Source organism: Protopterus annectens, chromosome 1.part0 (genome assembly GCF_019279795.1).
Source record: "Protopterus annectens isolate FY-2018-M chromosome 1.part0, PAN1.0, whole genome shotgun sequence".
In the NCBI taxonomy this organism is placed as follows: domain Eukaryota; kingdom Metazoa; phylum Chordata; order Ceratodontiformes; family Protopteridae; genus Protopterus; species Protopterus annectens.
The window spans coordinates 1,314,226,592-1,314,242,610 of record NC_056725.1 but is presented as its reverse complement, the minus strand read 5'-3'; the positions used below and the strand labels follow the sequence as shown (position 1 = coordinate 1,314,242,610).

The window sequence follows — 16,019 nt, the reverse complement described above, 5'->3', positions numbered from 1 at the left end:
TTCCCAGAGGGTTTTGAGATGGGAATGAATCAGAGTCTTAAAGGTTAAAGGTAGTGTGGTTGTCTTAATTCAATATCTTTCTAAAATAAGGCACAAAATACATTATAGAACATATAGACACAGAACTGAGCTTCTGCAGTGGGGTTGGTGGCCCCCACACCCCAGGCTGTATAAGTGGATTTTTACCCAGGTTTAGTAGTATCTTCTACTCTTTTATACAGGCTTAATAGTATCTTCTACCCTTGGCCCCGTCTAGTCTAAAACAGGCTCTGCTCAGAGGTGTGCACGGAAGGTCACTGTAGATTGTGGTGGGGTGAATGGGATGGTTGGTGTGATCATAATTTCTTTAAATTTCCTCACAATCAAACCACAGATGTGTGCTGAGAGGATCACTATAGCGTGGTAATGTGTGGTGGATGGGGCCAGTGCAATCATTATTTTTTTAACCTTTTTCACAATCATACCCTAGAGGTGCTCACAGAAACGTCAGGGCTAAGGAAACGAGAAGAAAACAAAACATAGACATAGCAAAGAAGACAAGAGAAGTTGTTGTAAAGCCTAATTGTAGGGTTACCAACTGTCCCTCTTTGCGAGGGACAGTCTCACTTTGGGCAGTTGGGTCCTGTGAAAAAAAACTAAAAAATGGCAAACGTCCTGAGATTTTTAGACAAAATACATTTTTAGGTTTTCTTTAATAGTCACATAAAACAGTTATTTTGTATCTGACACACATAAATATCATATGAAATAGCAAAGGCAACATAAATGCTACAATTTGGCAAAAAAGTGAATTCTGTCCTTTGCACTGGCCGTGGGCATGTGTTGTCCTGCAAAATCTCACATTTCTACAAAAATAAAAATGTCCCACTTTTGGCATTTGAAAAGGTGGCAACCCTGAATGACAGGAAAAGGTACTATAATGTAACCCCTTAGAATTTAATAACTTTCGCAGTCGACAGCAGAAGATAAAGTACAGAACGGGAGTGAGTGAAAATAAAAACTAGCATGCAGACCAGTAGGTACGCGGAAGATACACGATTTGAATCACGCTGAAGGACGCATGAACATAAACATATTAACTAGAAACTAAGAACTGACGTGAATGAGGCGGAAAAGGTTGTGTAGATCTCTGTCCGAAGGGTTTGTGCGAGCAGGCTAGAACTGCAGCAGTAAAACAGCAGTAGAGACATACACATTGGAGGCAGTCATACAGACGTTTTGTGGGTGGGGAGGATAGAAACGGAACGAATCCTGTGGTGCACAGAAAGGCAGCGTGGGGCGTTACATGCTCTGTGACATGCTAGAAGTAAGACTGACAAGGTTATTTTAGATGTTAATTATAAAATCTTAAATTCATAATTACTTGTAGTTAGTTACAAACATAGATGGCACCTGCTATGAAGATCACGCAGCTGCAGTTTTGAAAATAGTGGGTCACTACAGCTGTGAAGTAAATTAAACTGTGGGGTACTTTCTACCCAGCTGTTGTACAGTGCACTTTCTCTTGTCGTGCTGTCAACTCGCTGTTTGACGTATCGCGCCATGGGCAAACCTGTTTCTCGGGCAACAGTGTCAAAACAGGTCTGTAGTAATCCACGACTACGAGTGAATACTGGCTGCAAGCTGAAAAAATCCACAGCGAAAAGTAAGAAGAGGGAGCCACTAGATTCCACCCTACAGACACTCTGCATGTTTAAGTCCAAGACTCTAAAACGTGTTTATACACAGCTGAAAACGTTAAACACGGTTCAGTGATACCCCAAACCTCTAGTGCTGGTTTCCACACCTCCCTGTTGAAGAGGCCACTGCTAACTCCTCCCACCACTTCCTCAGCTGGTACAGGTATATAAACAGAGGGCAGCACTTTGAAGCGATGATTACTGCAAATTCCACACTCAGACAGTGACAAGTACTGCTGTGGTGTTGGGAGCCACGAGATCAGCCACCTGCCAGCTGAGTGCAGGACCATCCAATTTTATCTACAAATTCGTCACTGTAGCTGTGTTCGTTGTGCAACCGTGAAGCTGATAAAAAGGACAACCATCACTTATTCATATCTGCTAGCCTGGTGCTCCCCAAAACTTAAAAAAATGACAGAAAAGTTGCACTAAACTTTGAAGGAAAGCATCTCCATTGCATAGTGGCGGTCTTACCACAATTAGCCTAGTAATATATTATAAACTAAGGGGGATAATATCACCAGGGATTATCTGAACCAAGAGGATTTTGTTTAACACATAATTATTTACCTGCTAGAAATACGGGGCACAAGTCAGCTTTACTTTTGCAAGATTATCTAATGTGTGAAATGCTGCTCAATTACAGATAACGAAACTTGGAAATTTGGACCATACTGATAACGAGGATTTTGTATTTTTTAAATGCGCCTGGAACTTTGCGGACTTACACTGAGACACAATGCTACAGATTGCAGCTGTTTTACACCTGTGGTATTATTTTGCACTTGCTGAGGTGAGTTTCTGTCATGTTACTATTATATTTATGTACTTTACTTTGTCAGCTTTCGCTCCTCAACTGTGCTGTGATATCCCCATCCACGGGTTCTAACAGTCAACCATGAAAAAGAATGAGTGTCAATTGCAGAGGTGGGGGGCTAAGAAAATGACCTTACCCACTTTGTAGTATGCAAAAGTAATGCAGTAATGCTGTGTGTACAACGATGAGCACCTGCTTTCCATGGGGAATCAGTGGGAAAAAGCTATACACATGTTACTGTATTATTAAATCGTAAAACTTCAGACATTTAGTAAGTCTGCATTCGGTACTTCAAGTCTAAAGCATCACTAGTACTGCAACGTTTCAGTAGCTCGTTACATACCTCTCAACCTCTTGCTATAAATCTGGATAAAGCCATGAATAATAGGGGGACAAAGGCCCCAAAATATGGGCAATTGTTAAATGTTACAAACTTTGAAAGTTGATAGAAAACACGTTTTGCATTTATGTGAATTTTCTGATGGGTATAAAGTCTGAAACTCAAATGTGTGTCATTATTTTCTGGCTTCAGTCTTCAATGATTTGCCAGAAAACCAACATTTTATGATGAACAAACCAAAAAATGAGGCAAAATTCTGATCATTCTGCGAAAATATGACAGTGGAGAGGTATGTGTACGATACTTCTTTTGGCCTCTTGCAATCGTCCAAAACTCCAAATGAGAAATAAAACATCTGTAAAAATTCAAATTCAGCTGGCAGATTACAACCACTTGCAGAGAATTCGGAGAAGTTTAAAGTAGCCCTGGGAAATATCGGGCGGTCTTTGTAGAAATACAGTTCGAAGTTTTGTTAAACGAAGTCTTGTGTTTTTATTATCTTCCTAAAGGACTGAATAAACCGAAGATCACAGTTTCCGGGGGGCATTGTATGCTTATTCACACAAAGAGAAAGACAGATACGTGCATATTTAGCCTTCACTGTGACAAATAAGTGCGGTCAAAAATGTGGTCTTGCAGCCAAGTGCAGTGTGTCACATCAGCTGGATAGGCACACCTGCCCACGTCCATTTCTCTGTCCGATCTTAGCTTGTATATTTGTTTGCAGGTGACCAGTGCATTGCTTCAAAGTGTCCTTGGTCCCACCAGCCCTGTGCTTTTAATCCACGGTTTCCGTGGCTGTTCTGCAGCAGTCTGTAAGTGCCAAGCACATTAAGGGTGTCCTGCAGAGCCACTCTGAAATAGGGTACTGTGAATTCTTACTTAACACAAGCGAATACACGGAGCATATCTGAGTACTCAATTAATATGACATGCGGAAAGGTTAGAGGTAATTCAAGGAATGCCCCACTTTGTGCCACCCCCCTGTGATACACAGCCTTAACAGCCTCTTTCACTCCACAATGGATTTTTTATTTCCCACCACAGCTCTCAACCTATCTCCAAAATATAGAACACTTCCTGATAAAGTTGAATAAATGAGCAAAATGTTGAACGTTCGCTAATAGCTTCGAATGTAAAGCTCAGATTATGTTAAATGCGTTTTTTAATGATCTTATATGTATGAGTCATCATTATTTGGCATGAATATTTATTTAACATGTATATACGTTAGGAAACTTCCTTTTAATTTACCCCGAAAACTTAGGTACCCGGACTCTTGTTACCACCACCCACTCTGCAGCAGTAGCACAAGAACATTGGAAATCAAATTTTACAGGACTTGAGCTCACATCTCCTAAGTGTTCCCAGTATGAGGTCCTTATTTTTGAATCCTAAAAATTCTATGTTCCACACTTGCTCCACATTCAAATGGTTTTCCACATTCATGAAGATGATACATTTTCTGTAGTTTCTCGTGCACACCTGATTTACTCACCCGCAGACGCGCGCACACACACACACACACACACACACACACACACACACATCTAACGTCGTCGTCCAATACGCTAGACAATGCAGTCTAACCCGAACCCTGATCTTAACCCTAAGTCCCCGTCTCTTTTTAAACCCAAGAGTTTCTTCCCCCCTCCCTACCCTAAAGTCTCCATCTCTCCCTAAACCTAAAATCAATCTCCCCTCTCTAAACTACCCCAAACCCAGTGGGGACATGAGTAAATGTGGTCTGTACAGTGTGCATGTAAACAGGTGAAAAATGGTTAGAATGATGCAGTACAGTTGCACTCAGCAGTTCTGCACCGGTTATAGTACTCAGAGCATGAGTCATGCAACACATGCTTTCAAATGTATAATATTTCAAGTTGAAACAGTTTTAGCAAGACTGTTACTGCCCTCTGCAGTCCACGAATTTCTGTTATTTAACGGCACATGTTTTGTAGATATAACAGTAAGCCACCGTTTTGGGCTCAGTGTGTTATGTATGTATGTTCTTCAACCCCACTTGGGAAGCTTCGTTCCCCCTTGTTTAAGACCTGCCTTTCAGCTCTGGAGTTCAGCCCTGTTCGCATGTAACAGCTCTCAACTCTTTTAACTCAAGATATTGGTTCAAAAAAGCCCCCAAGTTAAGGGACACTTTTTTAAACACAGGCCCTGCTAACTTAAGACATTGATAGAAACGGAGGATGTGAATCAATATGTATTTTCTTAAGTAAAACAAATCTGAAATTGCTGTGGTTATCAGTATTTAGCGGTGATTTTCAATATTTACTGACTCTGACCAAGTCACCGCCTTTTCTCAAATAATAATAATAATCATAATAATATTGTTTTAGGAGTGACAGATCAAAAATCTGAGCCCAAATCTGGGATAAAAATACTGTCTGCATGCATTACTGCATGGGGTTTATTATTTTCACCCCCCCCCCTTCCAAAAAAGCTGTCATTGCATTCATAGCTGGCCTTAGGCATAAGCCAGCTAGGCGGCCGGCTAGGGCGCCAATCTAGTAGGGGTGCTTTTCCAGTGTTTATTTGGTGTAGGTAGATTAGGATAGGGGCACCGGGTGGTGTGGTGGGGGTCGCCGTGGAGCCCTTTTGCCTAGGGCACAAGTTGATCTAAGGCTGCTCCTGATTACATTTAACCATATACAAAAGTCAAGGCTGAAAAAGATCCATGTTGACCAATTCCTTACATAGGAACTGAGTAAACTAAATGAACTATGGAGCAAATGAATACTTAAATGCTGTTGAGTAAAATAGGGATGTCTTAACAGGACAAAAAACCTCACTAAATTAAAGCATAACTTTTGATAAGTTTCAATATAGTCAGCTGGCGATATTTTACTTGACTGGCTCACCAGATGCGCAGTAGCAAACGCCGCCCAAACCCCATCCCGGCTGGTTGATGTGTTGCTGTTCTCATGAATAACCAACACAATGTGGTTTTCCACCCAGAATAGAACATCAAAGGAGTGAATAATTTAACGTGATTTCTACGTCCTTTTCCATGTTTTCCCTTAGCTTTTGCAGGGGGCAAGCCTGCAGCCCACACCCCCGCCACTTGGATATACCGACTCCTGTGGAAGCACTGCACCCCCCACACCCCCCACCACTTCGATATACCGACCAGTAGTATAATGCTGTAAGTGTACTTAGTTCTCTAGTTCCCCTAGCATGATGCATGCAATGAATGTAGACGAGCAGCTGAGTTAGTGTCAGTGGCTAATATGCACGGCATGCCAATCATGCCTTATTTCATATTCAGGTTCGCTCGTCAATCATGTAAACCATGCCCACTCCTGCGCAAAACTGAAGGTGAGCCAGTAAAGTACAACATTGCCCAGTGGATAGTGTTGCTGTGTTAGAACACTAGGTTTTCTGGTTCTGTTTCTCTCTTTGGTGCCGAGCTTTCTTGATCTTTCTCTGTACCCATTTGGATTTTTGCTGGATTCTCTGGTCTCTACCATCTTCTCCCACATCCCAAAGATGTTTGCATATGATGCAAATTCATAAGCTTCTAAACATCATATTCTGCATACAGTGTGGTACGTATGGGTGTGCATGCCCTGTGATGGGCATCTGTCCTGGACTGGTTGGCTTCATGCCCTTCACTGTCAGGATAGGTGCCAGCTATTTCACAATCTTAAATAGGGTAAACTGGGTACTGGTGAATAAGTGAGTGAATGAATAAATGAATTAATGAAGGGACAACAAAGAAGAAGGCAATACACTTACCTTTTAGACATACCCCTGACAGAATTCATTGAAGACCGTCTTTCTAAACTTCCATTCAAATCACCTGTCTACATTCATCATGCTGCCACTCAAACAATGCCAAACATCCATATTATCGATTGTTTGAAATAACGAGTAGAGATCCAGGATTCAATCTGAACATAGCTTACCTTAAAGACTACATTGTGTATGTCAATATATATGTTTATGAAATTAGTGTAAACACACAGCATCTAACAATAAGCAGATAATTTAAAGCTGGTATAGAAGTGAGGGTTAGAGTGGTTAAGTCGGTTTCTCTCCCCACAGCTCTTGTTCATTACCAACCTCATGTTCTCCATTCACTGTCAGTGTGGAGTTTATCATCTGTTTCAATATAGCTTTCTCTGGCTACTCCTTGAAGACATGAAAGGTGATTGTTATAAAATCCCTGTATATTGTTTCACAAATACAAGACATATTTCGAACGATTTGCTGTCGGATTATTTAATATTGAATAGCCTGTTACTTAAAACCTTTTGTAAATAATAGTTTGAAATTGCTGTGCCTTCTTCTGTAATCCCCTCCCCTAACTGTAACAGTCTGCATTGCATCAATTCATTTCGTCACATTATTACATTATGATGCAGTAAAAATGTAGCACAAAGAAATACTTAACCAAGTCCAGGAATCTGCAACAGTGAAGTAAAGCATAAAGCCATTTATGAGGTCCTTGTCAGGTTGTGGAGCTCTTATTAAATACAGCAACATTGTTAGTGATTTCATAAATAGTTTTATGATTAGTGAGGTGGAGAAAATGTTGTGTCCCATTTGAAACATTTTTAACCCAACTTTAAGACCATGTGAGGCAAGGAACGTATGTGAAACAGGCATATGCTCTGCACACCATGGCATGTATTTTTAAATTATCTACTTATTTTGTGCAATAGGATATGCTAGAATTTTGGGCCAATTTAATCTGTAGTTATTTGTCAGTGTATTGTCTTTAAGTTATTAAACATATGCTACCCAAAACATGCACTGTCCGTGGTAAAGAGGGGAGCTACATTTAATGCAGTGGGGGCTACATTCTCTAGGCTGCTACTGAGTTGCAAAAATTCTGCCTTTGCCACTAACTGGCTTTCTTAACTGTTCTTTCTAAGGGTATATGGAACAGACTGAAAAACTTCCCTGTGTGTTACTTATGTAGACTGTCCCCTTATATGCACTCGTCTCCAGCCTCACTAAACCATCTCTGTGGACCGCATTGTATACGTACTAGCATTAGTGTGTATTACTTTAGACAACTCAACTTAAAACACTTTAATTGCTAATTAGACAGTAACGTTAACTATTTGAAACTTTCAGAACTTGACTGCTGAGCTTGTTTCTACAAATGTTGTGTTGTGAGATGTGCTTTCTTTTGTGTCTTGATGTACTTTGGTATACTGAGACTTTTGCAGTTAGTGGTGATGATTATCCAGCTGTAAATTTATAGCTCTGTTACATCAAGTCATATTAAATCCTTTCTCCATGTACATAACTTCATTAGGGTTGAGAGTAAATGTGGAAGGGGAATTTAGAGTTGATATCCTCCTTCATGCAGGAGTGTAAGTGCTATTTAAGGCCAGATACATTCTAGCCAAGTATAGCCTTTATAGTGACATGATACACTTGTGCTGTGGAGTGCTATAGCATCTATGCTGAACTTTCAGCCATGTGTGCACTGGTTTCATCCTTGTAGACTGGTAGGGCTCATAATGCAGATAGATACATCTGCTGACACCTAAAGGCTGGTCCTGTGAAAGTAATACGGCATGGCACACAGCCTTGGAATGTTAAGTCTAGGGTTGTAGTCATTTCTGTGGGTTTCCCACTTACTTTGTGAGATGACAGCAAGATCAGATATAACATTCATATCTCTCAGCCTCTTAGCACAAGAAATCTGGACAGACCCCAAAATAAGGAGGAACAAAGGGCCAAAAATAGGGACAACGTTTAAATATTGCTCTTATAAACTTACAAAGCCACTAGAATAAAATTTGTGTTACCATGCATTTTCTCAAGGATATGAAGTCTGAAACTCAAATGTATGTCATTATTTATTGAATTCATTCCTCACTGATTTGCCAGAAAACCACATATTTTATGAGAAACAGACCAAAATGTGAGGCAAAAATCCTGGACATTCTGTGAAAATCTGAACAGTTAAACGGTATGATAACATCATAGTTACAGTCAAGGTTGGGGAATTACCTTCACTGGTTCACTGCACATGTGTTTTGAAGGATTAAGCCTCTCCAACCAAGAAGAATATGTAGCATGGCTGGAGGTCTGAATTTCTGCTTTCAGAGCTTGTATTTTGCAGGCAGTGGGCATTACTTGCAGTCATTATTACAAATGTTTGTCATATCTGAAAAAAAATAAAGTCTAGTTAATAAATACCATACTGCTATTGTGTAAGACAGAGGGGAGGGTTTAAGATAAGAGAAATATCCATGAACCAAGAAATATATATCAAATTCTAGACAATGTGTGCAAAAAGGGAAAGGTGTAGTCAAACTTTGCCAATACTTACTCTCAGAGGGCACATTCTGATTCCGGGCATACCTTTCAACTTCTTAGTGCAAGAAATGTGGATAAAGCTTGACAAAATTGTAGTACAAAGGCCCAAAAATTGGGACATATTTTAAATATTGCTCCTACAAATTTAGAAAGTTACTAGAGTAACAGGGGTTGTGTTAATGTACATTTTTGGAAAGATCTGAAGTCTGAAACTCAAATGTACATCATTATTGAATGACTTAATTCATCAGATCATTCCAGTGTTTTGCCAGGAAACCACAAAGTTTATGAGGAAGATGAATAGCTGGAAAATATGAGGCAAAAATCATGACAGTTGAGAGGTATGCCTCCAGGAGGGCAAAACAAGTCAGGTCCATGATTAATGTATGGCTGTATGTCTAATCAAATGGGTTGGTTTTAAGGAAAATGAGTGTCTCACTTAGTTTTATATGTAATAGAAGATTATGCCAGAGAATAGTTGAGTGTTGTATGTCCCTCTGTTGCTTCTCATTTATTTGTTGAAGGAGATTCAAGTCTTTAGTTCAAGCATTTGTGAAGTCATTTGCTTTGAGCAGCTGTAGGGGATCAAATAGGGTTGGGTCCTTAACAGCACAAAATGTACACAATGTTGGACATAAACCACAACAGAGGATCTATAAGGAACAGAATATAGCAACATAGCTTTAAGTCTGTACTGGTATTTGAGGATCTTTAGTGCATGATCTTTTTTAGTTAGGATCCCCTGGGATCTTTGTAGCTGTGTGATGTTTGTGGAGATATGTGTACTAAAGGGGCATTATATTCTGATCAGAGCAGAGTATAGAATAAGATTACATTGATTTGATGTGATTTGTCATTACTTGGGGGGATAAATGATTTCCTGACTAGTGCTGCTAACTGGTAGCCAAAGGATAAGGAGTTGACTATACAGACGTGGAGATTGCTGATGATCATATCAGTCTAGAGTGGGGTGCTGCCTGTAATGTAAGCCACTCTCAGCATCGATTAACCAAAGGTGAGAATGCTGTACATCTTTGCATTAAAGCCTGTTTCTAATACACTACTGACTTTTAATGTTTAGCCCTTTCTGTGAATCACAGCACCCAGCTTGCAGTCATTTACAAATTTGGTTAGCCATATGTCTGAGTTATTGGTTTGTTGATCCAATAAACTATGTTGACCCAAACGGGTCCCAGTACTGAGCCATAAGGATCACTGCTAATTAGCTTTTTTCTTTCCTAAGGTGGCACCTGCTACATTTCCGGCACTGGAAATAGTGTCAAAGACCATGGTCAGACCCAAATACACTATATGAAGTACGTGGCCATTTATCTAAAGTTCAGTGATTTTCTTGTAGAGGTTTAATTATGGAAAACACAGTTTCCTTTTGACAAAAGCATATTGTTGCTGGTCTAAATCAATCAGATTTTCATATAATTGCTTACAAAATCACATCTAATGCCTTCTGTGACTCTGCAAAGAAGGTCTTTTAGGCTGAAGGTGTGTTGTTCATCATATCTGAGTTGGGGATGGCCCATTCTGTAGTGGCATAATAATAGAGTATGTTTTGGAGTTATGGAAAAAGTTTATGGCTATGTTTAAGTTGAATAGTTTTTCAAGTGGCTCAGATAAAGTATGTTTGGCACTGTTGACTAAGCAAACAGGTACAGTGTCAGGGCACATAGAGGTGATCATTTTAGCTTTAAAGAATGCATTTAGGATGTGATCCATAATGATCTCTACAGAGAAAAAGACTTAGGAATTTGTGGAACTTTAGTGACCATTTTTTTTTTGGGGGGGGGTAGTTTGTACTGAATTTGTTTGCAAATAAATTAGCAGTATATTCAGGGATGGAATGGGTAATACCATTATAAATTCATTCAAAGCATTATGGCATTAGGTTGTAGTGGGTTTAGTGATAACTTCCACACAATTTTCAGGAGGTCTAAATGTCTTATAGGTGCTAAAACCCAGAAAAGACTTTACATCGAATTATAAATACATACATATGTATGTATATGTGTATATATATATATATATATATATATATATATTTTTTTTTTTACTTCAGAATCCTGAAATATCACAATCCTGAACTTCATAATCCTGAAACCCAAAATCCTGAAAACTGAAAATCCTGAATCCCAAAAGACTGAAAACACAGATGATACATCTACTGACTATAGACAACACAAACCCTATTACATGTAATCAAATTTAAGTATGGGGGTAAGCTCCCCTACACCCCTCACACCCTCTGCTACTTAAATATATCAACTCCAAGATTGCATTTCACTACACTATCATGAGTTATGTTGTAGTATAACAAGTTAAAAGGGAACATTGCTAAGGTTACAACAGGTAGTCATGAAACATGTGATGGTATGTTTGTCATTTTTTTCTGTGGAGTGCAATCTTGGAGTTCATATATTTAATTAGCAGGGGGTGTGCAGGGGGCTTGGTGAAAAGTGCTGTCCTTTCTCTTGTATGTTTCTGTGTGTCCTTGTACAGGAATATTGTCATTCTTTGTGTCCTGTATGTTTTCAGTCTTTTGGGATTCAGGATTTTGAATTTTCAGGATTTTGGGCTTCAGGATTATGAAGTTCAGGACTGTCATATTTAAGGATTCTTAAGCGAACCCACCCCCCCCCCCACACACACACACACACACTTCACTATTGCTTTTTTTGAGTGGAAGGTTTAAAGCCCACAAAATAAATAAATAACAAAGAAATGTTAATAATGTAAATACCCGTTATCAGTTGTATGTTATGCATTAATTTTATACTTAATGCATTGATTGCTGATGTGCTCTTTCTGATATCTTGTCCATAACTACATGGCTGCTTGTTATAAACTCCACATAGTTTGCTAATTCAAGCTACCCTTCATCCTCGCCATCTGAAATAAAACACACCTGGAATTCGGATACAAATATGATACAATTGTGGTAACAATGCTTTTGTTTCAAATGTGGAAGAGGTCAAGAGATTGTAGTGGTCTTATGCAGTAAAGGCATAATGGAAAATTACAGGCAGACTTTTGGCAAACTATTCCAGGGGCTGTTGGGATCACTGGGATGGGTGTGATAGTCTTTTTATGTATTATTAACATACTAAGAGAATAACTGAACAGGAAGAGTAGTCATTTAAAGTGGCTGTTTCACAACGGTGCAGTGGTAGTGTTGTTGCCTCACAGCAAGAGGTTTTTCAGTTCAGTCCTCGACTGGGGTGCCTTCTGTGTGGAGTCTGCATCTCCTCCCAGCATTCATGTGGGTTTTCTCTGGGTACTCCAGGTTCCACCCACTTTACAAAGACTGGAACATTTCTCCCCAGACATCTGCTGAAAATTGGCTTTGTTCCAAGTTGGACTTTCCCAGTAAACAAATGTTAAATAAAATAAATAAATACTGTCAAAACTGGCAGATAGGATCTAATGTCTGAAATTCACTTTACTTGTTCATCTGTATTTCTCATTCTGACATAAATGCAGTTAAATTAGTCATCCAGTCTTTGAAGACAAAGGCAGATTACATGTATTCCAAAATTTGCCAGAAGAAACATAATCAGTGGAATGTTAAGTAAAAGTATTCACCATGTGAGCTACACATTTCCTAAACAGCAGCATGGTGAGCGACACTCTACACATAATAGCATATGTTTTGGATAGTGTACCATTGTTGGCATGCCAGCTTGCCAATTATTGATGCTTAGTCCCTTAGTTTTTGTGATACTGAGGTAAGTTCAAGAGCTCGCATAGATTTACATGGTTTCATTCAAGCCTTTCTTCTGCCTGCTGCTTGTGTGCAGATAATTCCCAAGTTCTGAAAGATGGTGTTTGTTTGTTGATGTGTTTACTTGCTTCTGCATATTTGTATGCATGTATGTGTATATAAATGTCTCCTTCTCTCTCTCTCTCTCTCTATATATATATATATCTATATATCTATATATATATATATATATATATATATATATATATATATATACATATATATATATATACATACATATATAGATTAAGTGAGCTACTCCATCAGCATTTCTTGGCTATGTCTTGGGCTAGATCTTTGATGTCAGGCAGCATGTTCTTTTTCTTAGACTATGTTGTCACTCATATGCTCATACGTCAGGTGCTAGGACAAAAGAAAAAAAAATGGAACGATTTTGTGCTGCCACAGTGCTATTGCTGTAGTACTTAATTGATAAAGTTGTATCACTTAGGTGTTTTCTGTGCAATAAAGGTATCTTTCCTGATGACTTGCTTTAATTCCACATGTTGGCACATATATGTTTGCCTTATGTATAAGTGAATGCTAGTATACATATTTCATTTTTCTCGAACAAATCCTGGAAATGGTGGGCCTTTCAGTCACCAAATCCTTTTAACAATCTAAAAAAAAAAATAGATTCTAACATTTTTGTTTTCTGTTTTTATGGCATAGTAATTTCAATCTTCCATTTGAAACAGTGAATGATCGTAATTTTTTCTGGCCAGTGGAGATGTGCTTAGCTTTAGAACATGTATTCCTGACGACTGTTTCCCCATTATGTTCAAGCTGCATACAGTGTCTGAAAATAAAGAGGTGGTGTCTGCAGCAGCTGGAACTGCAATAACCTTAGGCTACATAGGATTCCTTTATTTCAGAGCAGGACCACATATCAGCTCACTGTGTGGGGTGAAGTGGTCATGCCCTAGCTGCATACCTCTCATCTGTCCAGAATATTGCAGTATGTTAAGAGTTTTGCCTCAATTTTTGTCTGTTTTTCATAAAGGTTGTGGATTTGTGACAAATCATGGAGGGTTGAAGTCACTGAATTATGACAGACATTTGAGTTTCAGACTTCACATCCTTCAGAAAATGCATGTTAATGCAGCAGACATTATTCTAGTAAGTTTTGCAAGTATGTAAGAGTAATATTTAACATCTGTCCCTGATTTGGGGTCTTTGCCCCCCTGATTATTTTGGCTTTCTCCAGAAGTCTTGTGACAAGAAGAACTGAGGCATTCCTAGCTGATCTGGCTTCAGTCAGTGCCCCACTTGCTGGGTAATGCAGTTGAAGAGGTAAGTGAGGTAATGGCTAATGTTAACACACCCAACGTCAGGGTATGGTGCTGGTTTAGTCCCACAAGCATTGCACATGTGCAGGAGCATGGCCTCTGCATAGTGGGACAAAGCACTGTTTGTTTGCCAGTGGGGGAGGGGTGTAGGCTTTGCTTATAAAAATCCATGTAGGCACCAATGATATTGCTGCACTTGGGAGTACCACAATTTCACTGCTTTTACCATGGAAGTCTGAGCCCTCCATTTCTAGGGACAGTTTCAGGCAGGGGGGGCAGGAAATGGAGGGCTCAGTCTTCTGCAGTAAAAGCAGTGAAGAAAAAGCAGTGACAATGAATTGGGGCACTCCCAGTGATATTGCTGTACAGTAGTACCACAGCTTCACTGCTTTTACCATGGAAGTCTGAGCACTCGATTTTCAGGCTCTCCCTCCTAATAGTGTCCCTATCCTGTAAAACTAGTTGCTGTTTTGGGCCAGAGGAAGATGGCTGCCTTGGGGCACCATTGATAGCCAGAAAGCCACTGAGGTCTATAAGAAGATAAAAAGCAGCCCTAAGCATAGATTCCTAGAGCTGAGGCTCTAGTCATGTACTAAGCTGACTGGCTCTTCACTTTTAACTGTTTTAATGTTTTCTCACTGATATGTGAAGAAAGGATAATTGCTGCAGACTGTATGTTTTCCAGTAAACAATTTGTGCTGAAGGAGAAAAAAAAGTACCTTAAAGCAGGAGGTTGATTAGTCACTTTAGTCTAATTGCATAGCATGAAAAGGACAAGTCATTCTACCTGTTCACCTGCTTAATACCTCTTATACCTGCTTAATACTCTCTGATCTTAGCATTGCAGATGCACATCAGATAACCACACAGTGTTGTTACATCTCAGCCTGTCTGATTCATTGTTAACTTAAATAATAGCTTCAGACAAGACAGCGGCCCCTCTGGCATAATAACAACTTTGATGTGACCCTTAGCACTGCACACTTTATTGCTAATTGGAGCTCACTGTCAAACCTGGGTGGCTTTATTACCTAGGAGTAAATGCATGAATTTCGGCTAAGTCAACCTTTGAGCTCTGTATACCAGAACGTGGAAGAAATGAATCTTCATTAAACAGACATCTAAATAGAATGCTATACTCAAACCAGAAGGTATAGCCAGTCATTCTCAGTGTACAACATGGTGTACTGTTTTTAAAAGTAATTTGTGGAGTGAGATATGATGTAATTTGATGTTTTAATTGTTTGTATTGTCCATCATTAAAAGGGGAGTAACGAGTTAGAGAAAGCAGATAAGAGAGAAAGGGGAACTTAGGGAAATAGGGAAATGGAACAAACATACTAATGTAGTCTGTTGTAATACTTGCAGTGCATGGAGTCAGATAATAAGAGATAATCAGAAGTGTATCTTTCAATTGTCCCTGATTTTGCCTCAGATTATTGTCCTGTCCCTCGTAAAATGTTTGATTTTCTGGTAAATTGATGCGGTTTATAGACAGTCAACTAATATTATCTGAAATTAAGAGTTTTATAATTCTTATTGTCCAGAAAATGCAAGCTGATGCAAAACATTCTACGGTGTTAACTAAGTAAATTTAGAACATTTCCCCGAGCCGACTAGTCCTTTATCAGTAATAGTAATCGGAACTGGGGTAATAGTGTGTTACAGAATATTAGAATACATAATGGTGTTGAACCAAAACTATGAAGTAGGACACGTCTGCTTAAGGAAGTAGAACACATAATTTAATTTCTGCATCACGTGGGCATGTTTTTCGTGACAGTGTCTTATTATTTTTATATACTTGTTTAGATTTGTTTACTGG

The 16,019-nt window shown here is 39.2% G+C and overlaps 1 protein-coding gene across 2 annotated transcripts in view; it reads left to right on the top strand.

The window, feature by feature from the left end:
• Positions 1–1,544: 1,544 nt before the first annotated feature.
• PDGFB (platelet derived growth factor subunit B) overlaps positions 1,545–16,019 on the top strand; it is an 80,814-nt gene continuing 66,339 nt past the window's right edge. The window contains exon 1 of one of the 2 annotated variants that reach the window (XM_044066349.1): positions 1,545–2,472. In XM_044066349.1, coding sequence (XP_043922284.1) covers positions 2,419–2,472 — 54 coding nt within the window. In that variant the 5' untranslated portion in view covers positions 1,545–2,418. The remainder of the gene's footprint in view (positions 2,473–16,019) is intronic. The other variant, XM_044066341.1, reaches the window with a different exon arrangement.